This window comes from Asparagus officinalis, chromosome 1, assembly GCF_001876935.1.
Source record: "Asparagus officinalis chromosome 1, Aspof.V1, whole genome shotgun sequence".
In the NCBI taxonomy this organism is placed as follows: Eukaryota; Viridiplantae; Streptophyta; class Magnoliopsida; order Asparagales; family Asparagaceae; genus Asparagus; species Asparagus officinalis.
The window spans coordinates 132,050,878-132,073,845 of record NC_033794.1 but is presented as its reverse complement, the minus strand read 5'-3'; the positions used below and the strand labels follow the sequence as shown (position 1 = coordinate 132,073,845).

General features: G+C 36.8%; 1 protein-coding gene across 1 annotated transcript in view; it reads left to right on the top strand.

The window, feature by feature from the left end:
- Positions 1 to 22,968, top strand: part of LOC109827825 (mitogen-activated protein kinase 10-like) — a 29,779-nt gene that overhangs the window by 1,662 nt on the left and 5,149 nt on the right. Inside the window, 6 exon segments of the mRNA XM_020394873.1 lie at positions 137 to 515; positions 10,579 to 10,691; positions 10,693 to 10,707; positions 10,852 to 10,911; positions 11,575 to 11,724; positions 11,830 to 11,985. Coding sequence (XP_020250462.1) covers positions 137 to 515; positions 10,579 to 10,691; positions 10,693 to 10,707; positions 10,852 to 10,911; positions 11,575 to 11,724; positions 11,830 to 11,985 — 873 coding nt within the window.

Sequence of the window (22,968 nt, the reverse complement as noted above, 5' to 3'; positions counted from 1 at the left end):
GAATGATGCATTATATTGATTTAACATTTGTATTTATTCGAGTTAATTGACCTAGGTCTTCTCTTACAAATAGTAATTTAGTAGTATGAACGTTGTTTTCATTCTAAGAAATTGCTAGAGATGGATTTCTTTACAGAGTATGGTGATGGCAATAGATACAAAATTCAGGACGTTATCGGTAAAGGAAATTACAGAGTCGTGTGTTCAGCAATTGATACACAATGGGGAGAAAGTTGCAATCAAGAAGATACATGATATCTTTGAGCACATCTCTGATGCTGCTCAGATTCTTCGTGAGATCAATCTCCTTAGGCTTTTAAGACACCCCGACATTGTAGAGATTAAACATGTTATGCTACCCCCATCAAGTAGGGATTTCAAAGATATTTATGTTGTTTTTGAGCTCATGGAATTAGATCTTCATCAAATTATCAAGGCTAATGATGACTTGACAAAAGAACATTATCAGTTTTTTCTTTATCAGCTTTTACGTGCTCTGAAATACATCCACACAGGTATGTTTTCCCTTATTTATCCTGCCAACGAAATCTGGTGCAAGATATGTGCTGAATGCTTAAATGAAATTTGTTCTTGGAGATTCATATTTATTTATGCTTACTTAAAAAGACGGAAATGGATTCGGTATCTAGGTTGGCCCTAAAAATTTGATTCTTTATGGGTTCTATCTATTTGAAGCCAATAAGAGATATTCCGTGTATACTTGTTTTATTTCAAGGATATGCTTAAAGCCTTAAACATGACATATTTTTGAACCTGCTTGGATTTGAACTGTAGCTTCATCTTATAGATGCATTGACTTCATTTAATTGAATTACATCTGAGTTCCTTTTCTTCTCTCAATACCTTTATGATAAATTTCAAATCCAATTTTTGTTCCATAACAAGAGTAATGTCATTGACCAGTCCTTACCCCATGTGATGCCTGGATATTACAATGTCGTTCACTCAGAAAACAATTGTAACAGAAAAGCAATCTGGCACAAGACGAAAAAGAAAAAGAAAAAAAGAAAAGAAGTAAAGCCAATCCAGAGCAAGTCTAATAGAGACAAACAATCAAACCTAAAGTAATTACAATTCAATTAGCCCCACCAATTATCTGTCACGTCCAAAGATTGAAAGCTAGAAGCAAGGAAAAAATGCAACAAATGTAGAACCAGGAGCAATGAGCGTTACACTCACGCTTCAAACTATCATAAAAGGTGAAGAAAATGCTAACAAAAGGAAGGCTGAAAAAAATAAAGTGAATAGAAAAAGAAAGGCGGAGAGAGAATAGGTAGGCAGTACATGGACAGTGATGGCGTGGTTATCAACTTTTGCTTGTCAACTTTTATTCTTTACACACACACACATACATGTATATGTACATGTAGATGTACAATACACGCACACACACATATGTACGTGTGTGTGTGTGTGTGTGTGTGTGTGTGTGTGTGTGTGTGTGTGTGTGTGTGTGTGTATATGGGAAAAGTGATTCTAAGGTGACACCTTAGATTCCCACCTAAGGACGCGGCCTAAAATCACATCATTCCCTAATTGTTTTTTTCGCTCCGCTCCGTCGAACTTGATCTACACGTTCTTAAACCTAAACACACCAATTTTGGGGTGAGCCCATCGTGTTTTGACCCTTCATCCACTCGCCGCAATTTTAACGGTTTCGAATGAATAGAACTTTTTGCACGGCATATATATATATATTCACATACATATATGTTTATATGTAGTAGATGGGATGCACGGGCGTTGTACGGGGTCAAATACTTTGATCCTTTATTTTGGGTTTAATATATATTTTATGACCAGCACATAATATAGTGCACTAAATTAGATGAATTTATTTAAACATCTACTCAATGATGATAAGAAAGATTCTTTTGTCATTGAGCTACAGTCCAGCAGATATCTGAGCAAATAATATGTTTGAAACACCACTAAAACGTGATCAAGAGAATGAACTTATTCTTTATACTTGAGAGATAAAAACATAAAAAAGAATTCAACTTTTAGAGAATAGTAAGTGAAAGTTATTAAAAAATTAACTCTAAGAACTCAACTTCGAGAATCCAACATACCCCATCTAATCAAACATCAAAAATAATCACAATGATAACGCTAAAGTTTATAGACATAAGTGAACACAAACTAACAAAGTGAAATTGAATTAGGAATTAATATTTTATATAATAGTGCAATTTAAAAGAGACAAAAGAAATTTATGTTCTCTAGCATGGTGCATGTTCACTAGCATACTTAGATTTTTTTTATTAAAGCTTTTTGATCGGGTAATGTAAAGGAGTTCTTCAATTAAATAATGTAAGAGAATTTTCTTAACAATAACAAGTGTTATACCCGTGCTCGCACAGGTCGACCTAGTTTCTTTGATTTGTACATCTTTTTTTTTCCTATGAGTTATTTTTCGCTTATGCCCATGTTTCTAAGTTTGACTATAGAAACTTTTTTCCTTTGGGCTATTGTTTTTTCTTTTTTGTGTGTGCTATATAATCCACTTTTTTTTTATAAATATGAGCATACTAATGTCTTATAATAATGACTTATGACATAAAAACGATCATAATATTACCTTTTAAATTCCCTCATAATGTTCTAAACATAATATGTGGAATGGAATGGGATTGTAATTAGATAACCAAACTCAGATCTTTCTATATATAAAGGAGATGCAAAGTACTGGCATGTATGCCTTTTACTTCAAATTTTAAAATTAAAATTTAGATGGCTTAACTACCAATTAGTCCTTTGTATTATCCCTCTTTTTATAATATCCTGAAGTCAAAATAATTTTTTTTGGCTCATTGAACAAACGTGTGGATAGTTTTTATTTTAAAATTTTAAAATTAGGAAGAGACACATGCCTCTTGTTTGAGATATTTGCCTAGTGGTAAAGCACAATTCTCTTTTTATATATAAATGAGGCATTTAAATTGTTTCTTTTTTCATCTATTCCCATTCATATGGTTTAATTTCTCCTTTAAATTATCTTCCTTCACAAAAAAAAACATATTTTCTTTTCTTTGTTTATGTTTTTTTTTCACTTACTAGCCTTTTACAATTATAGTCTCATATTAATTTGACAGCTAGTATGTTGTCATAATAGTAATCACTACTTTATTTTTAGTTAAATATAAGACAGTTACATAGGACCACCAATTTATCCTCTCTGTAAAAAATAAGATATAATTATTTTCCCAAACGCCTAATAAGTTTGGGTTTGACCCTCCAACATCTTTGAAACTCTCACCAAATCCCCAATAACTTTCTGGCAGAAAACTTTTCAAATTAATATCATTAGTTCATGTTTGGTCAAATGATCATGATCAAAACATTCCTGAATAAATTTTGGTAGAAAACCCCAAATAAATTTTAATTTTTGCCACTTAACTCCAATAACTTGTGTTAGAACACCACAATAGCATTTGTAATTTTTAAGAGGACTATTTGTAATTTCTTAACTTTAGTAGGTCACATTTTAGAGGGGTCGTTTGTAATGGTTTTTAGATATTTTAGGGGTTTATTTGTAATTTTTGAATTTTTCAGAGTCTGTTTCCAGTTTTTTCTTTAATTTTAACATTTGATCGCAATTTTTAGGTTTTTAGGGGGTGTTAGCAATTTCATTGTAATTTTCCAGGTGTTGAAAATAGCGGGAAAAAGCGATGAAAGACGATGATATTAAGTGGAGGTGGTTCTTGGTCATGTTGCTTTGCCTCAAAATGGTTGTATAAAGCGTTAAATGTAAATGTGGCTATACAAATAATATGAACACAAACAAATCATAGTTAATATTTTACCTGCTCAAACATGTGTGGTTAGTTGCGACGCATATCTTCCTCGCGCTCCTAAAAAGCTTCCTCAGCTCCTTTCCCGTTCCACTGCACTTTAACCAAAGGAATCATCTTATTTCTAAGCTTCTTATCCTCTCTAGCAAGAATATAAAATAGAATCTTAATGTTTATCAAATCAGCCTGAATCTCTTAGTCTTGTGCGTCAAACACTCTCTGCTGCTCCTCGTCGCGTAAATACTTCTTGATCATCGAAACCTGGGAAACATTGTGTACACCCGATATTGATGCAGGACGATCTAGTTGATATGAAACGGCTCCAACACGCTCAACGATCCTAAATGGTCCAACGTAACTCGCGAAGGTGCGAGAAAGCATAAAAAAACAGTGAAAAGTATTAAAAAGAGCTTAATAATACTTTAAAACACCTAAAACCCCTTGTATCCCGCTATCACTCTTTCTCAATTAGGAATCCAAAAAACTTGTAAGACCCCAAATCATCATCTCCTTCTTGCTCCCCCCCCCCCCGGGCCCGCGCGCGCTTGACGAAGCACTAGTCTTTTGTTAATATTGTGTGATTGATACATGTTCATTTCTTGTTTAGGATATCTACAAATATGCATTTGTAGGTTTTTTTTTTTAGTTTTTTCTTGATGCTTCTTTTTTTATCCACCGACGTTTTTTTGCTTTGATCTGCATAAGCCCCAAAAGCCTAACCGGTGGCTCACTACTTCACTCCGCTTTGCGATTTTCATAACCTTGGTAGTAGTATATCGATAAGTTTTCCACAGGTTGTGATGCCATAAACAATTCTGTGTGTTCCATGCCTTCCATGACATCGTTCAGACTTTCTGCTCTGCGTGCTGTTTCTATGCTTACTCAGGCATCATACAGGTTCTCACATACAAACAATTGTTCTTGCATTCCCACGTGAAGAGTAATATCATTGATAAGTTTTATGATAAAGGTTCTTTACCTTTATGATAAATTTTGAATCCATTTTTATGTCCTGTGTGAATAGTAATGTCATTGGTAATTGTTATTGTTCTCGCGCCAAAGATCTTACCATTTCCGAAAGAACTGGAGCTACATTTCTTTTCAATTTCCATTTGAAAAAATTTAATGAAATTCTGTAGGATTTCATATTTATCATTTATCATAATTTAATTACTAATATAAGTAAACGGGCCTCCGCTTGAGCTTCCAAAGATAAAGGTACATGAATAGCCATTTGGTCCCATCAATAATAAAAAAAATTAATGGTTTGGGCTGTGTATCAACGGTCAATCCCGATAGAAGGTTCCATAGGAACAATGCATTAATTAACTATTAATATAATAGTTTATTGTGTACAAAATTTATAAAAAAAAACTATTAAAACACCATTCATGACAATGTGTGTTTATGCTTGTAATGAATGAGATATGCCCTTGGCTTGTCTAGGATTTAAACATTGTTAATGTGTTTTCTTCTCTTTAGTGGACTTGAGAAGATTTGGTGGAAGACTTTTGTGTTATATACCCACTCAAGGCTGTTTTTTTAGGTCACAAACTTCTATATATTTTCTCTTGTTGGCACGTTGTATACTCGTTGCTAATCTGTAACTTCTGATATACCTTTCTGGTATTAAGAAGGTAAAAAGCCTTTGATCAAATGCATTTTTGTGCTATGGATCCTGATTGTATAACCCTCACCGTGCAGCGAATGAATATTATGACTAGGATGGTATTTGGTTGTAAAATGCACGAGTGCAATGTAGATATATTAAAAAAGCAAAACTAGGATACTGTCAATGAAGAAACATGCTGTTTTAAATAACATACAATGTCTTGTTCTTGTTTATATCAGGAGATGTGTTATTATGACCAAATAAAGTCAGCACAAATTGACATGTAATATTTACTAACAAAATGTGTACTAGTACACTGCAGTTTCATATTCCATGATCATCCAACAAGTTTGTTCATTTAAATTAGTATGTGTACCTGTTTACTTTGCAAAGCATCATGGATGCATTCATTAATCAAATTGTGTTGTGAACTTTGTAATATGAATACGAATCGAATAATTGTTAGTCTTGACTATGTATGTCATACTTATAAGATGCATAGTATATTTTATGAAATGTTACGATAAGTGTATACTAGAACATCAAGTATGGAAATATCCAGGCTGTGATGCATTGAGATGATACAAACTTAAAGGGTTGATTCTCTGTCATGATTCAGAAGTTTCGGGTTTCAGCAGAATTGGGTGGCGGTCGACCGGCCCGGTCGACCGCATTCGTGCACAGGAGTTATTGGGCTTCAGGATTGGTGGCGGTCGACCGATCCGGTCGACCGAATCTATGGGCGGTCGAGCCTGTTTTCAGACCCGCTTCGTTTTGGGTTTGTATAAATACCCTTTGGGTGTTTTTTAGGGTTAAGAGCAAGGACGAATTTGAGCAGATTGAGAGAGTTTTCTTTGGGCTTCTATTCTAGGAGCAATTGGAGAGATTGAGAGTTGATTGTTGAGGGTTTATGAGAGATTTGTAACCCTAGTTTGTTCCTCTTGATTTCTAATAGTGAAAACTCCCCCCTCCTTGCCCCGTGGACGTAGGCATCTTGCCGAACCACGTAAAACTGATGTTTGGTTGTTTGTGCTGTTGATTTTGGTTGGTTGTTTATCTTTCTCGGTGATTGTTTTGGTTTCTCGAGGCGCAACAATTGGTATCAGAGCTCCAGGCTACGCTTGGGCTATTTTGGAGGAGTAGATCGCTTTGGAAGTTCATCTAGGGCTTCGTTTGGTGATAAAGGTGGGATCTTTTCAGTAAAAATCTCGTCTTTTTCAATTTGGATCTATTTCTCGTTTGTTTCCGCATTGGTTTGGTGGTGCTTTGAGATATATGGCTGAAAAAGATAAAAGTGGGGAGGGTTCTTCTGGTGTGAAGGCCGTCCAAAGTTTGAATATACATTCTATGAAAATAGATGTGGAAAAGTTCAACGGCACAAATAATTTTGGACTTTGGCGATGCGAAGTCATGGATGCGCTAAATGCGCAAAATTTGGAAGATACATTGGAGTTGGACGGAAAACCGGCCGACGTTGATGAAAAGGTTTGGAATAAGATGAATAGAACGGCGTGTGGTGTGATTAGGTCTTGCCTTACCCAAGACCTTAAATATGATGTGATGAATGAAACTTCGGCAAAGAAGATTTGGGAGGTCCTAAATATTTGACGAAGAGCGGCGAAAATCGTTTGCATTTGAAGAGGAGGCTTTATCGCTTCCAATTGAAGAAGGGGACATCCATTAGTGATCACATGAACCACTACACGAAGCTACTTGCAGATTTGTCGAATGTAGATGTCAAGGTTGAAGATGAGGACAATGCATTGTTGTTATTGAGTTCCTTGCCCGACGAGGAATATGAGACCTTCGTCCTCACTCTTATTAATGGAAAGGCATCACTTTCGTATAGTGAGGTCACCGCAGCCCTTGTGAATTATCAACTTCGAAAGAAGGACAAGGAGACTTCCATCGAGCCGGTTGCTGGTGCATTGGTTGCAAGAGCTAAAAGTCCAAACCGTGGAAGAAGGTCGCAGTCTAGAGGGGGGCATCCTACAGTTGGTAGGAATTAGTGTGCCTTTTGTAGAGAGGGTGGACATTGGAAAGCCGAATGCCCAAAATTGCAAGCTGTGAAGAATAAAGGGAAAGCTACTCAAGCTTCAGAGGTGAATATTGCCAAGGCTAGTGGTGATGTTTCAGATTCAGATTCTTCGGGCTATTCGTGCCCAGCTCTTCCGTCAGTTGATGTTGCCGACTCCACCGAGTGGATGTTGGATTCTGGTGCTACTTACCACATATGCCTTAGAAGGGATTGGTTCTTCAGCTTTCAGGAGTTGGAAAGAGGGGATGCTGTTCTCATGGGTAATGATCACAGATGTCCTATTGGTAGTATTGGTACCGTTCGGATTCGGATGAGTGACGGGATGATCCGGGAGTTGGCTGATGTGAGGTTCGTTCCTCAACTGAGGAAGAACATCATTTCACTTGGAGTATTGGAGGCATCAGGCTATAGGATGACCTTGGTGGATTCTCGCTTGAAGGTCACATCGGGGTCCATAATTATGATGAAGGGAGTCAGGCGGAGTAACTTGTATTATCTACTTGGGAGCACGGTAGTTGATAGGGCGCTGACTACTTCTATGGCTAGACTGTGGCATTGTTTGGTGCTGGGATATATTGTTGGTTATACCGTGCACAGATTGTTAAGGATGCTATGACCTGCAGATTGAAGTCCTGTGAGCACATTGGTATGAGCCCGAGAAGACGCAGGTGGAGTTCAGCATTCTATCCATCGATCGAGAGGTCTTATTGGAGGTGTTCAGTCAGGCATTTGGGGGCTTTCCGAGGAGGCATCATGCGGAGGTAATCGTTATTTTGTTTCCTATGTTGGGATTGTACTAGGCATATTGGAACCAAGTCCCGTTGGTATAAAGCCCTAGTAGTCCGCAACAGTTGGAGGAGGTGTATGGGCAGAAAGGTTACCAGTCATACTTGTTCTAGTAGGTGTCCTTTCTTGCATTGGTGCCGAGCTCACGGCAGTTGGAGACACTTCAGAGGGAAGGAGACAGTGGGGCGACGTGATGAGATGGCGGATTTAGTGGGCCGTTCTTTTCTGGAGGAGGATCGATATTGGTTGTCGAGCAGTGGATCTGGTATTCAGGCTTCGACAGGTTTGGGTCATCTTATGAGGTTGCCAACTGCTGCGTATAGAGTTGTTAGATCTGGTGGAGCTGTTTCAGATTTTGGCCGGCGTCGGATATTTGGCTACCCAGCACTTGGTCACATCGTTGATGTGAGGTTGGATCCGATTGCGCATTTAGGATTCAGAGGCTCGTTCGGCTATCAGTGGGGAGCTTCTGAGTTTGGTCTGAGCAGGTTTGTCACTTTGGACTCTCGGCAGGTGGAGAGTATTGATCAGGTCAGAGGGATATCGCAGCGGGTGGAGGTTGATGCTACTCCACATTGGGTGGGGATTTCCCCACATACTCCAGGTCATTCTGATTGGTTGGGATTCCAGCTGATGTGGCACAGCGTGTGAGTCATTTATTTATGGGTGCAGATGATGAGGTAGTTGATTTGGATGCAGCTGATGGATATGTTTTGGATACGGCCATTGTTACATCTCAGGTGGAGGTGTTTGGATCGTTTCAGTTTGGGGTCGTTGATGATGCTATCAGCCGCAGGTTGGATTGAGGGCCTTTGGAGGCCCATATGGTGAACTACGTGAAGGCTTGATTCCTTGGGCAAGAGGATACGTAGGCAGTCTTTATGATGCAGCCGATTTGGTGAGCGACATCGACATTTGGGGAGAGTGTTCGCACTCCCATTTGGGTCTCAGCAAGTGAGGCATTTGGTGTAGTCGGTGTAGGCTCAGTTGTTTGGTGAGTAGACACAGTTGGTTTGGGGTTGAGTGTTCGCACTCCCGTTTGGATCTCGACGTGTTGTGATTGGAGTCCGTTGTCATGAGTCCGTTGCCATGGCATACTGGGTGCAACAGTTGAGGTATTGGTTTGATCGGTGTCGGCTCAGTTTTGGTAGAATCTTCGCCGAGGTGGAGATTTGAAGAGATGAGCTCAGGATTCATGTTGTCAGGGTGGCGGTCGACCGGCCCGGTCGACCGCATTCGTGCACAAGGCTTCCTGTGCGTCTGGAAGGAGATCGGTCGACCGGTGCGGTCGACCGACGGTTCTCTGGAGTTTGGGTTTTCTACTGAGAGCTGGTCGGTCGACCGGGCCGGTCGACCGGAATTGATCGCGGTCGACCGGTCCGGTCGACCGACGCTGTTTTGGGCTGGGCTGCCTGTTTTCAGACCCGCTTCGTTTTGGGTTTGTATAAATACCCTTTGGGTGTTTTTTAGGGTTAAGAGCAAGGACGAATTTGAGCAGATTGAGAGAGTTTTCTTTGGGCTTCTATTCTAGGAGCAATTGGAGAGATTGAGAGTTGATTGTTGAGGGTTTATGAGAGATTTGTAACCCTAGTTTGTTCCTCTTGATTTCTAATAGTGAAAACTCCCCCCTCCTTGCCCCGTGGACGTAGGCATCTTGCCGAACCACGTAAAACTGGTGTTTGGTTGTTTGTGCTGTTGATTTTGGTTGGTTGTTTATCTTTCTCGGCGATTGTTTTGGTTTCTCGAGGCGCAACAGTCTAATGTGACTAGTCTGACGTACCATTTACATGGTTTTATTACTCAGATAGTCATACCTTCCAAATTCTTGTGAACTTCCTCTATGGCTCCATAATATGATTATTAAGTAGATAAGCTATTGTGCCATTACTTTTAAGTTTTAAAACTGCCAAAAACCTTCAGTTAATTTAGTGAAGAAAGATTTTGCCTTATTTTTTCATGACGATATCAATTTGAATCACTTCTATGTTACGTTGTCACTTTTTCACTGGCAACATAGATCAATGTGAATGTTGTGCAGTCATTCTCTTCTGATTATAAGTTTTAGAGAATTATTTTACCCTGCTTCTATCATATAGATTGAGACTAGTTTTCTAACCTGTTTGTTGCTTTATCTGTAATATCGTGGCTCTTAGATATGTTTTTTATATACCTGATCTTTTGGTGTTAAAAGGATTCATCCTTCAAGAGGTTGGATCGCTTTTATTCGAAAACAGTGTGATACTAATTTTTTATTCTGTCTAGTTCTTTATTACTGGTTGTGTGAAGCTCTCTTGACCCTGTTTCCATACATTCTTGTGGTGGTGCAGCAAATGTTTATCACCGTGATTTAAAGCCGAAGAACATACTAGCAAATGCAAAATGTAAACTTAAAATCGGTGATTTCGGATTAGCAAGAGTCGCATTCAGTGATACTCCTACAAACAATACTTTGGACGGTATATTAAAAACATGCAATATTCTTTTTTGCGCTATTTCTTTTACAAGTTGAGTGAAAGAAATCCCATGTTATATGTTTTGTACCCTTTGTTTTCCCTTCTAGCTTCCTTTTTGCTGATACATGAGGTAATAATATTATGCAGGATTATGTTGCAACCGGATGGTATAGAGCACTTGAGCTGTGTGGATCATTTTTCTCTAAGGTAAAGACTAGAGATCATCATGAGTGTCACGTTATTTATGTTTCCAAAATTTATGAGGAAGCAAAGTGTATCTTTTGTAGTTTTCTTAACAACAAATTGAAAGACCAGGTGTCATCATGTACCATATCAAGTTATTTATGTTTTTAAAGTTGATTAACTTCAAAGTATGCGCTTGTCTGTTTATTGTTGTGTTAAGACTCTTATATAGTAATTGTTTTCTTGCTACTTTGTATTGGCATTGTATAGTCATATTTATCATGTTGTTTGACGTACATTTACTGACAAGTTACAACTGATTCAGTTGTAAGTTTCTGATTACTGCACTATTTATTTGACATGGTTTTTTGCATATTGGTATTTATTTTAGTCATAGTTGTTACCTCTATATAACAGAAGGCAGTCTTTTATGAGGTAAGAAGAGAAGTAAGTCATTGTAATTTCAGGAAGGTAGATCATTGTAGCTTTGGACAGCGAATGAAATTTTGTTTAAATAATAATTTCTAGTAAGTAGAAAATGCTTGTTCAGGAAGGAATTTTGATCTCTCCTGCAAGCTGAAATAGCATACTTGCAGGTACTTTTATTTGGTAGGTATTTTCCTGTTTGCTTTTTGTAGGCAATAAACTGTAGAATAATGCACAAACTAATGGATTCTGGATTTGCAGTACATCCCTGCTATTGATATATTGAGTATAGGTTGTATTTTCGCTGAGGTATTGACTGGGAAGCCACTATTTCCGGGGGAAAATGTGGTTCACCGATTGGATCTAATGACAGATCTTCTTGGCACACCTTCTTTAGATACCATATCTTGGGTCTGCTGTCTTTTCTGGGTGGAATAATAATATATCTATATTCCAAACAAGAAGCATCATTCAATTGACACCAGACATTAATTGTTTGTCTCTAACTTGGTCTAGGTTCGCAATGAGAAGGCGAGATGATACTTGAGCGGTATGAGAAAGAACCAACCTATACCATTTGCGCAAAAGTTTCCTAATGTAGATCCTCTAGTGCTGAAATTATTGGAAAGACTTCTAGCATTTGATCCGAAGAACCGTCCTACTGCTGAAGAGGTATGCACTTTCTTCATCATTTACTACTGAGTACCCCCCACCCTCTGTCCCGCATGACATGGGGAAAGTGAACAAGATAATTGCAATGTTTTGGGAAATTTCGATTGTGTAATGGTTATGCATAATGACAAAGTGCTTACAGATAATTGCATTGTTACTATCAGTGGTTTCCAGTTTTTATTGTAACACACATCGTATATAAATTCGTTATCTACATTTTACCAGAAATATGAAAAAAAATTCAAGAGCTTACTTGCTATATAAGTAACAAGCATGAGGACACCAAGCCATTTCCTGCATTGAGTTCCAGAAAAAGAAGCACAAACATTCATGCGACGCACTGTCACGCACATACGCATGCTATGAATAAACTGTTTCTACACTTATAATGCTAGTCAAATTTTACCTTCTCTAGTTGATACTTTCTTTCTAGTTTTCTCACAGATTCACATATTTTAGGAAATTGGGGAAAGTGAGATGGCATTTTGTATCTCCTGTTTCTTTATTGCGGTGGTTATATCTGATTCATACTTAAAACAATAGTTTATGTAGATATTAGCTCCTTCTATCAGTTCTAAATGTAGCTGCTCGCCAAAGACAAAGAAATTAAAAATTAAAAATTGAAATTTAAAACGTTGTAAATGCTTTTGTTGGTCTATTTCCCAAGCCAAACATCTCTAAACAAAGAACTTTGTAATTAACACAAAGAAGTAGTCAGTTGTAACAAAAGGCAAGTTGAACAATTTCAAGAGTGCCCAAGATGATGGAAGAAGTTTTTGTTCCTTCTTTAAGAAAATGGGTAAGACTGGATAGGGATCATTCATTTTATTAACTAAATAAATGCTTTATGAACAAAAATCTCCCTATAAACACCATTTTTTAACCACATCTCTTTATGCATGAAGGAGGTAATATTTGAAGTACATGAACATGAATGATGATACTTGATATGTTTTTTTGTATATGTATTCCTTAAATCATGTATATTTGCAAAACTAACCCCAAAATCTCAGCGAGACTACCCTAAATCATCAACTTTTGAGAAAAAATGCTTCAAATTCAATAAATCATGAGTTTTGTTAGGCTAATGTGCAACTAAATGTAGACAACAAACTAGTCAACCTTTTACTCACCATATCAAACAAAGTTGATAATTTGTTGATTTAGGGTACTTTTTACAAAAGTTGATAATTTGGAGGATAGTTTTGTAAATATTATATTCGGGGGGACATTTGTAAATACACATGATTTAAGAGGTATATACAAAAACCCTACTTGATATAACTACAACATACATGTGAACGCGATCCCCCCTTTAAGTGAGTGGATGGAAATGAGCTACCTCATTACCAAGAATACACATATTCCTCATATATGTATGTATATGTGTGCAGTATAATTTAATGAGATAATATGTAATGAACATGAAAACCATATTCAAGTGGGAGAACAACGAACAACAAGGAGAGAAGTTATGTACTATGACTTCAACTATTTACTAAAAGAAATGGTGGCAATTGTTGCTTCTATCAACTAAAAGAAGGTATAAAATAGCACAACCTAACTCCTAATGATATTGGCTGCTTTCCTTCATGTCTCATCCCCATTTTGCACATCTAACTAGAAGGTCCAGAACATCTTCACTCTAAATGGGTCCAACTAGGAGTACCCATTAAAATCAACAAAGATTATGACTGTCCATGAAATAGTGAATTTTGAAATCAGCGTATTTGATTTTCATTGGATTATAATGAATGGAAATTGGAGATAAATTATGCATTATACATCATAAAATCGTGAATTTTAAAGTATCCCTACTTAATGTCCATTAGTTGAAGCGAAGAAAGGTGAAGAAAAACCATGGTTCGCTAAACCGAAAACATTGAAATTTCTCATTCTTAGTTCTCATAAACAAAAAATAAAAAATGGATAAATGAAAATCATAAATTTTGAAGTGAGCATACACCATTGCCTTTTCGCTGAAACAAACAAAGTTGACAAAAATAGTCCATGAAATTGTAAACTTTCAAGTACACATAACTAATTCACATTACCTAATTTACATTATTTCAAAATGAATAAAAATAGAAAGATAACCATGGGGTTCCCCAGGAAAATAATGAACTTTAAAGTATCAACACTTAATCTCTATTAGTCTGCAACGCAGGAAAACAAACAAAAATATTTAGTTATAGCCGATGAAATTATGAATATTAAAGTAACCATACTTAATTGCCATTTTGGTTGACACAAACAGAAATGGACAAAGGAAGTGGGTAATAGTCCATGAAAATCTTAAAATATTAAAGTGCACAAAATTATTTGTTACTAAGTGGAAATGAACGAACATGAAAAAATTGTAGGTTATAGCTAATGAAAATCATAAATTTTTTAAGGTCACATACTTGCCTTTCGATCGAAACCAATACAAATTTAAAAAGTTTGAGGGTATAGCATACAAAAATCTTGAATTTTATAGCATTGCAGTTGGAAACTTGGGACGCTATAGTAAACCATGATTTGGGTCCAATCGTCCAAGATTCATGTGGAACACGACCTGATTCACCAACTCTAGCAATCCGATTGAGAATTTAGTCCAGTTAAAATTTTAAAAATACTCTTTTTTAAAAGAATAAACAACCAAAAATATGAGAAATTAAGCCAATAAAGTATGCATACCTTATTGCAACATGATCCTCAAGGTTTGTTTCCCATTACTGATATCAATTAGCATGTGGAACCTAAAGCGTACTACGTACTGTAGTGTATAAGCCTACCCCCAGTACCCAGTTCTTAATGAGCGGCATACCAAGCACAAAATTGGTGTTTGGTAATGAGGTGACTCATTCTCATCCACTTGTTTAAAGGGGGATTGTTGGGCGTACATGAGTTGGATAATTGAATGAGTGGATAAGTGACCACCTCACTATCAAGCACTAAATTGGGTACTTGTTACCAATCATACCCATTATTCTTATTATAATATATATAATATATATATATATATAATATATATATATATATATATATCATATGAGAAAACTGTGGAAGCGCTGTCCAGACGCTTCCGCCGGCGTGCGCGTCTCTCAAATTGGGCGCTTTGTTAGAAATAAACAGGCGCCGTGAATTTTTGAAAATAAAAATCCTCTCGGTAACTCACACACTCTCTCAAAGAAGTTCCCAAAAATTCGCCAGCCCACAAGACCCACACTTCAGATCCCGCCAAAAATCACCATTGACCCCAACTCCCTCCTCTCTCGGCTCGGTGACCCCTAACCCCCGTCGCGCGGACGGCAACTCCGCCTCGACCCCAACCGCTCGATTCTCGGCCCCACACCCGTCGTCGACAGCGGGAGACCGACGCAACTTCCGCACTCGACCCCAACCCGCAACCCCCTCCTCTCGCTTGCGGTCCCAACCTTGTCGCCGACCAACTCTCTCTCTCTCGGTCGTGGCCCTAAACCCACCGCCGACCAACTCCAGATCCCTCCTCCGCGAGATTGAATCGGCGCCGCAGGTAACTTGAAACTTAAGTTGATTTATTTATAAACGGAGAGCGTGGGTATAAGGAGTTGACTACTTGTTGATTTGAGCATTTGCGCAAATTTGATATTTCTAATTTGATCAAATGCAGACCTTCATTGTCTTGTAAATTTTTTGATAATGATGATAAAAATTTAATTAGCTAGGTCAATCAAGTTTCTAAATAAGAAAGAATATGATGTCTGCATGTTATTAATTTAAAACGTACCAGGTAATTCATTATCATGCTGATTGTTTTCAATTTGCAGTGCTTACCTATGAATTTTTTTCTTAATATCACTACTTAACATAAATCAATATCATTGGTTTCTAAAGATTGTAAGTTCAATCTATAATACATGAGGATCAAGTCTTCCATCCGTAATAATCATCATTGTGGATGGAAGAGGAAGTTTGAACTCGTTTAATTCTGTTTTACCTCTAAAGTTTGAACGAATGTCTACCTAATTTTGGTTGTTTTACATGTTTTCATGATTAATACGGTCTCAGGTGCATTATGGGTGATCTGTTCATCTACAATATTGATGCCTATTTTGTTGATAAATGTTCACTAGTATTAGGGGAAAAAATGATTTCAGAAATTCAATTTCATGCAGTCCCTTGAAGCAGAGATGTGTTTTTTTATAATGTTTTTGTGTGCGCCCGCACTATTGTATCCCTTATTATCTCCCGCAGTTATATACTTTTTAGCTTAATGAATGCAAATACTTTTCCGTGCGGTTACGGTTGTAGTTGTTTAGATCATGTATTTTAGCATTTTATACAACCATCAAAGTTTTTACAAATACTAAATTTATTTTTCTTGAATTTCTTTTCTTCTTTAGGAGTTCGGAATGGAGGAAACAAATTCAACTAGTGTAGAGTTCGGAATGGGAGAATTAAGTGCTATTGGAAGTGAAATTGTGGTCAATACTGTAAATGCTCCTAAACCACTACTAGGAATGAAGTTTAATAGTTATGAAGAAGCTTATAACTATTATAACTCTTATGCATTGTTGATGGGTTTTGGAATAAGGAAGAGCACGATAAATTACTCTCGCAAGATTAGAGAAGTGGTAGATAGGAAGTTTGTTTGTGATAAGGAGGGCTATAGATCTAATAGAGACAAGGTAGATCACTCTTTTCGGTGCGAAACCCGAGTGAGATATAAGGCGATGATGCGAGTTAAATTATTGGAGGATAAATCGTGGGAGGTCACTGGGTTTGTTGAAGAACATACAAATCATGTGTTGAGTAGTCCAGACAAAGCAAAAATGCACAGATCACATCAATAATTTCATAAAACTCAAAGATGTAAAAAACTTATTGAATAGTCTGCGAGAAGAAGGTATGCATTCTTCCACTATTTCTCGCGTCATCAATATAATCAATGGAAGATAAGGTGAATCAGTGACATCACAATAGTGCATTAATCATATCAGAACCTAAAGAGTCAACAATATTGGCCATGAATGCATATCTATCATTCGACATTTTCAGAGTATAACAACGAATGATCCAAAATTTTATTTTGCAATAAAGTAGGCAGTAGTGGACAAATAAGGAGTGTTTTCTGGGTCGACGGAAGATCAGGAGCATCTTATTTGCAATTCAGTGATGTTATTGTGTTTGATGTGACATACAAAACTAATAAGTTCAGTCTTCTATTTGCTCCATTTACTGATATAAATCATCATAGGCAGTCCACTTTATTTGGTTGTGCATTATTAGCCGATGAACAGGAAAATACCTTTGTGTGGTTATTTCAAGAATGACTGAAATGGATGCATGGGGTTAAACTAGGTGCTATTATAACAGATCAGTATAGAGAAATGTGTAATGCTATTCACTCTGTGTTTCCAATGACAAGACACCGTTATTGCTATTGGCACATGCAAAAGCACATTATTGGTTATTTGTCTATTTTGGGGTTTCGTTATGGTGAACAATTTCAAAGGTATTGGGGCTTGTAGTATAATAGTTCTTTAATTGAACAATATGAAGGATATTGGCTTGAGATGAAGGAGAAGTTTGATATAAATGAAGAAGGGGAGGGTGGTTGCAAACAGTTAACAAATGTCGAGAACATTGGGTGCCATGTTATCTGAAGGACATTTTTTTTTTGTTGGAATGAGATCGAGCCAAAGGAGTAAAAGTATTAATGTATTTTTTGATGGGTATGTTAACTCACAGACTCAATTACACGAGTTTGTGACACAATATGAAAAAACAGTAACCCATCATCGCTTAAGTGAAACCCATGAAGATTTTAAGAGTCTTAACACAAAGCCCGCCATGCTCCTTGGACATCCAATTGAGGTCCAAACTGGAGAAATATATACACGCAATATGTTTGATGTGTTCCAAACTGAATTCCAAGGATTTGGTATAGAGTTTTGTGAAGAATTGAGAAAAGATAGGGATATTGTTGAATACATGATCTGTAAATTTACAGATAGAGGAGATAGAGAAAAATGAGAGGTGGTTACTTATGAACAATCCAGTCAGATGCAGTTCTGTTGCACTTATGCTTTGTTTGAAACTAATGGTGTTGTATGTGGACATATATTGTCGCTAATGATGGCTAGGCAAATTGATTCATTACCCGACCATTTCATCCTCCACCGTTGGACTATACATGCTCGGCATCGTAACATTGGGGTTGACAACATTGTATTTGGAAGAAACATCACAAGCTGTGAAGAGAAGGTTAATTTATTAAAATCTTGGGCTTTAAGAGCAAAATTCAATAATACGCTCGAGCTTGCATTTAATTCAGAAGAGAAGATGCAAAAACTAGATGATGTGCTAACAAATTTCATAGAATCACTTGAAGAAGAGGTTGGAGAAATTCAAGATCAAATGGTGGATATTTCTCAGATTTTCGCACCCATTTCACATACAATGGAGCACATTTCTCAGATTATAGTTCGTGATCATGATAGATCTGCAAGGACTAAAGGTCGTCAACGCAATGCTACTAGAATCCAGTCAGGTTTAGAACAAACACAAGAAAAAAAAGAAAGAAAGAAATGTATATGTAGCAGATGTGGTGAACTCGGGCATTATAGAACTAGCTGTAAAGTCAACTTGCCAAGGTACAATTAATATATTTTTTTCATGAAACTTCATAGTACAAAGCCATATCTCATGATTAATTTGTCATGTAATTTGCAGCTAAACAAGTCTGGATACATGTGGCGTTTCTTGAGCACGGGTTGTTGGATTTGTTCATGTACGTATGTCTGGATTTGTTTCCTTTTCGCTTTTTGTTTGCTTCCATAATAAATTTTAGATTCATTTCATAAAACTTCATAAAAATTCATATTTTAACCCATTTCATATATTTGTCATGAAATTTGCAGCTAGGCCAATGAAAACTCAACCTCAAATCTAATTCCAATCAAGAGAGAAGCACACAAGTTAGGTGCTATGGTTGAGAATAGATGATATTATGGGCAACTTCCATCGGCAACCTCTCAATTCTATCTCTACTCTCGCTTTCCAATGATGGCTTAGGCGGAACCATTCCTAAATCTCGGAAGGAGTTGTATGATGTATATACGGAATATCGTAGACAAATATTCCGTATATACATCATATGGGAAACTACCCAAAATGAGGAGGTGATTAGTTTGGGATCGCGGGGTTGGGGAGGAAGATACAGGTTCTTTTCGGATGAGTTGTTTGGAAGGAAACAGTTTGTTAGTTATATATTGATTAGTTTGGGATCGCGGGGTTTGGGCTCGCATAGTGGATCATCGAATCCAGCTAACCCATGAAGTTAGTTCTATTGTATTGTGCACTATAATGGAAACCGTTTGTTAGTTATATATTGATGTACATAAAAGTTCTATTTCCAACACTTGTTATTTCTAACTGCAAGTTCTAGTGTAAGTGTTTGTTCTATTGTCCATGTTAGTTCTAGCTTAGTTATTGTTAGTTCTAGCTGTTGTGGTGTCAGTTCTAGATGCTATCGTGTTAGTTCTAACTCCAGATAACGCAAGTTCTAGTGTAAGTGTTTGTTTTATACGCCATGTTAGTTCTAGCTTAGTTATTGTTAGTTCTAGCTACTGTGGTGTCAGTCCTAGATACTACCGTGTTAGTTCTAACTCCAGTCCTAGATGCTATCGTGTTAGTTCTAACTCTAGCTAACGTAAGTTTTAGTGTAAGTGTTTGTTCTATACGTCATGTTAGTTCTAGCTTAGTTGTTAGTTCTAACTGCTGTGGTGTCAGTTCTAGATGCTATTGTGTTAATTCTAACTCCAGCTAACGTAAGTTTTAGTGTAAGTGTTTGTTTTATTACCTATGTTAGTTCTAGCTTAGTTATTATTAGTTCTAGCTGCTGTGGTGTCAGTCCTAGATGATATCGTGTTAGTTCTAACTTCAGCTAATGTAAGTTCTAGTGTAAGTATTTGTTCTATACGTCATGTTAGTTCTAGCTTAGTTATTGTTAGTTCTAACTGCTGTGGTGTCAGTTCTAGATGCTATCATGTTAGTTCTAACTCCAGGTAACGTAAGTTCTAGTGTGTTTGTTTTATTGCCCATGTTAGTTCTAGCTTAGTTATTATTAGTTCTAGCTACTGTGGTGTTAGTCCTAGATGCTATCGTGTTAGTTCTAACTCCAGATAACACAAGTTCTAGTGTAAGTGTTTGTTCTATACGTCATGTTAATTCTAGCTTAGTTATTGTTAGTTCTAGCTGCTGTGGTGTCAGTTTTAGATGCTATCGTGTTAGTTCTAACTCCAAGTAATGCAAGTTCTAGTGTAAGTGTTTGTTCTATTGCCCATGTTAGTTCTAGCGTAGTTATTATTTGTTCTAGTTACTGTTGTGTCAGTTCTAGATGCTATTATGTTAGTTCTAACTCCAACTAACGTAAGTTCTAGTGTAAGTGTTTGTTCTATATGCCATGTTAGTTCTAGCTGCTGTGGTGTCAGTCCTAGATTTTATCGTGTTAGTTCTAACTCCAGCTAACGTAAGTTTTAGTGTAAGTGTTTGTTCTATACGTCATGTTAGTTCTAGCTTAGTTATTGTTAGTTTTAACTCCTGTGGTGTCAGTTCTAGATGTTATCGTGTTAGTTCTAACTCCAGCTAACGTAAGTTCTAGTGTAAGTGTTTGTTCTATTGTCCATGTTAGTTCTAGCTATTGTGGTGTCAGTCATAGATGCTATCGTGTTCGTTCTAACTCCAGTTAACGCAAGTTCTAGTGTACGTGTTTGTTTTATTGCCCATGTTAGTTCTAGCTTAGTTATTGTTGGTTCTAGCTGTTGTGGTGTCAGTTCTAGATGCTATCGTGTTAGTTCTAACTCCAGTTAACGTAAATTATTAAGTGAGATAGAAATAAAAGATAATGTCCGTATATACATCATACATCATACACATAATAAGAGTGGTCGACAATGGGATGGAGAAAACGTATATACATCATACACATAACTTACAAATCATATTACATACTTTTTGCAATAGAGAAGCTAACAAATACTACAACGAGACATACTACAAACACTAAATTGTAAACGTTGAACCTAATACAAAAGCATAGATGGGGGAAATAATAGTTTTCCCAAGTTTTTCCTTGTTCTTATCCAGATTATGCCCCTCTGGCAATATTTGTTCTTGAACATAAACATGTGTCTGAATAGGCATTGAGCTGGACGCTGAATCACGAGCGATAGTGTGCTTATCCCATTTAATCAAAGCCTCTTCGTACGTTGCATACCCTTTGTAGGCGGCATTTGGGAATTTATCAACTTGAGCCTTGCATTCCTCCCAATTATCAAAAATATCACATCGTCGACCTCTCTTCACAACATAAAAACTCTTCCTTGCCATGGATAATCACTTGGCAAGCCAATTTTCTAAAATAGATCACAAATACAATAGCCCTCGAGTTCTGTTATATTATGGAAGGATTATATGAACTAAAATTGTATATTGAAATAAGGATTTACACTATATTGAAATATATAAATAAATTGGATAGATTATACATCTCCTAATCTAGATATTCTTAAATAATCAATTATTTAGAAATATATAAATAAATTGGATAGATTATACATCTCCTAATCTAGATATTCTTAAATAATCAATTATTTAGCTTGATTCCAACAGCATAATAGTGTCATACATCTCCTAATCTAGATATTCTTAAATAATCAATTATTTAGCTTGATTCCAACAGCATAATAGTGTCCATATGCCTACATGATGATAATTTTTTGCTTGAGATAAATCAGCCCAACCCTACTCTGACCTTAAAATACAGCAACCGACTCTGCCAAATTAGCATTTTAACAACAAATAACACTTGACCATGCTCAGCAACCTAGCAGGTTAAATAAACAAATCCTCGCCTATGAAATCAAAGTTAACCAGATATTAAAAAGAAATTGTTTTTGCAGTTGGGTAATGTTCCATTTGAGCTCAAAATGATATTCAGAAAACATATACATGATGCTAAAAAGTGCAAGCACATGAGATCTAATGAATAAAACATCATGCATTATTGTTCTATAGGACTTAAATCCAACTGAGTAGATAATAAAACACTGAAGAGTTGAAAATTATGATCTCACACCAAGATGCAAATCACATTCAAATCCAACTGAGTAGATAATAAAATACTGAAGAGTTGCAAATTATGATCTCACGCCAAGATGCAAATCACATTCAATCCAACTCATGGGCTTTTCAAAATCAAATCAATCTGTCGATAAATCCTACAGTTGTAACAATATTTATGCACCGCAGATCGAATTCAAATTTCAAATCAAATTAACTAATCCAGAATTCAAATCATTACACAATCCAAAATTATTTACGATTTCTCCAATTCTCCAAATTTTAACTGCGACAGTAAACCTCTTCAGGTAAAACCTTTATAAGTCAACATTTTAGAAGAGGAAAGAGAAGAAAATATACCCAGGGCCTAGGTGTCATAATAAATGGTCATCAACTACAATGCTTAGTAGATTTTACGCTTAGTAGATTTTACGCTTACATTTATACGTGCAACATCAAAACCTTCTCCAACTCTTATTTTGCAAATTTGTTGCAATAAAAACTCACTGATCACTGCAGACGTTTCATACACTTCAGATTTGTTTCCACCCAAAATATCTGAATTCAATGAAGCTAAGAGGAGGTTTTCCACCAATAATATATTCTGAAATTCAATGAAAAACAAGAGGATGGGCGACCTATCAACGAAGCTTTCTCCTTTTTCCCTCCATTTCTCTCTCCATTTCTCTCTGAGAGGGTTCGAGTTATTACCTGCGACACTGATTCAATCTCGCAGAGGAGGGATCTGGAGTTGGTTAGTGGTAGGGTTGGGGCCACGATCGAGAGAGAGAAAGAGAGAGTTGGTCGGCGACGGGGTTGGGGCCGCGAGCGAGAGAGAGGGGGTTGGGTTCGAGGCGGAGTTGGCGGGTTGGCAGCGGGGTTAGGGCCGCAAGA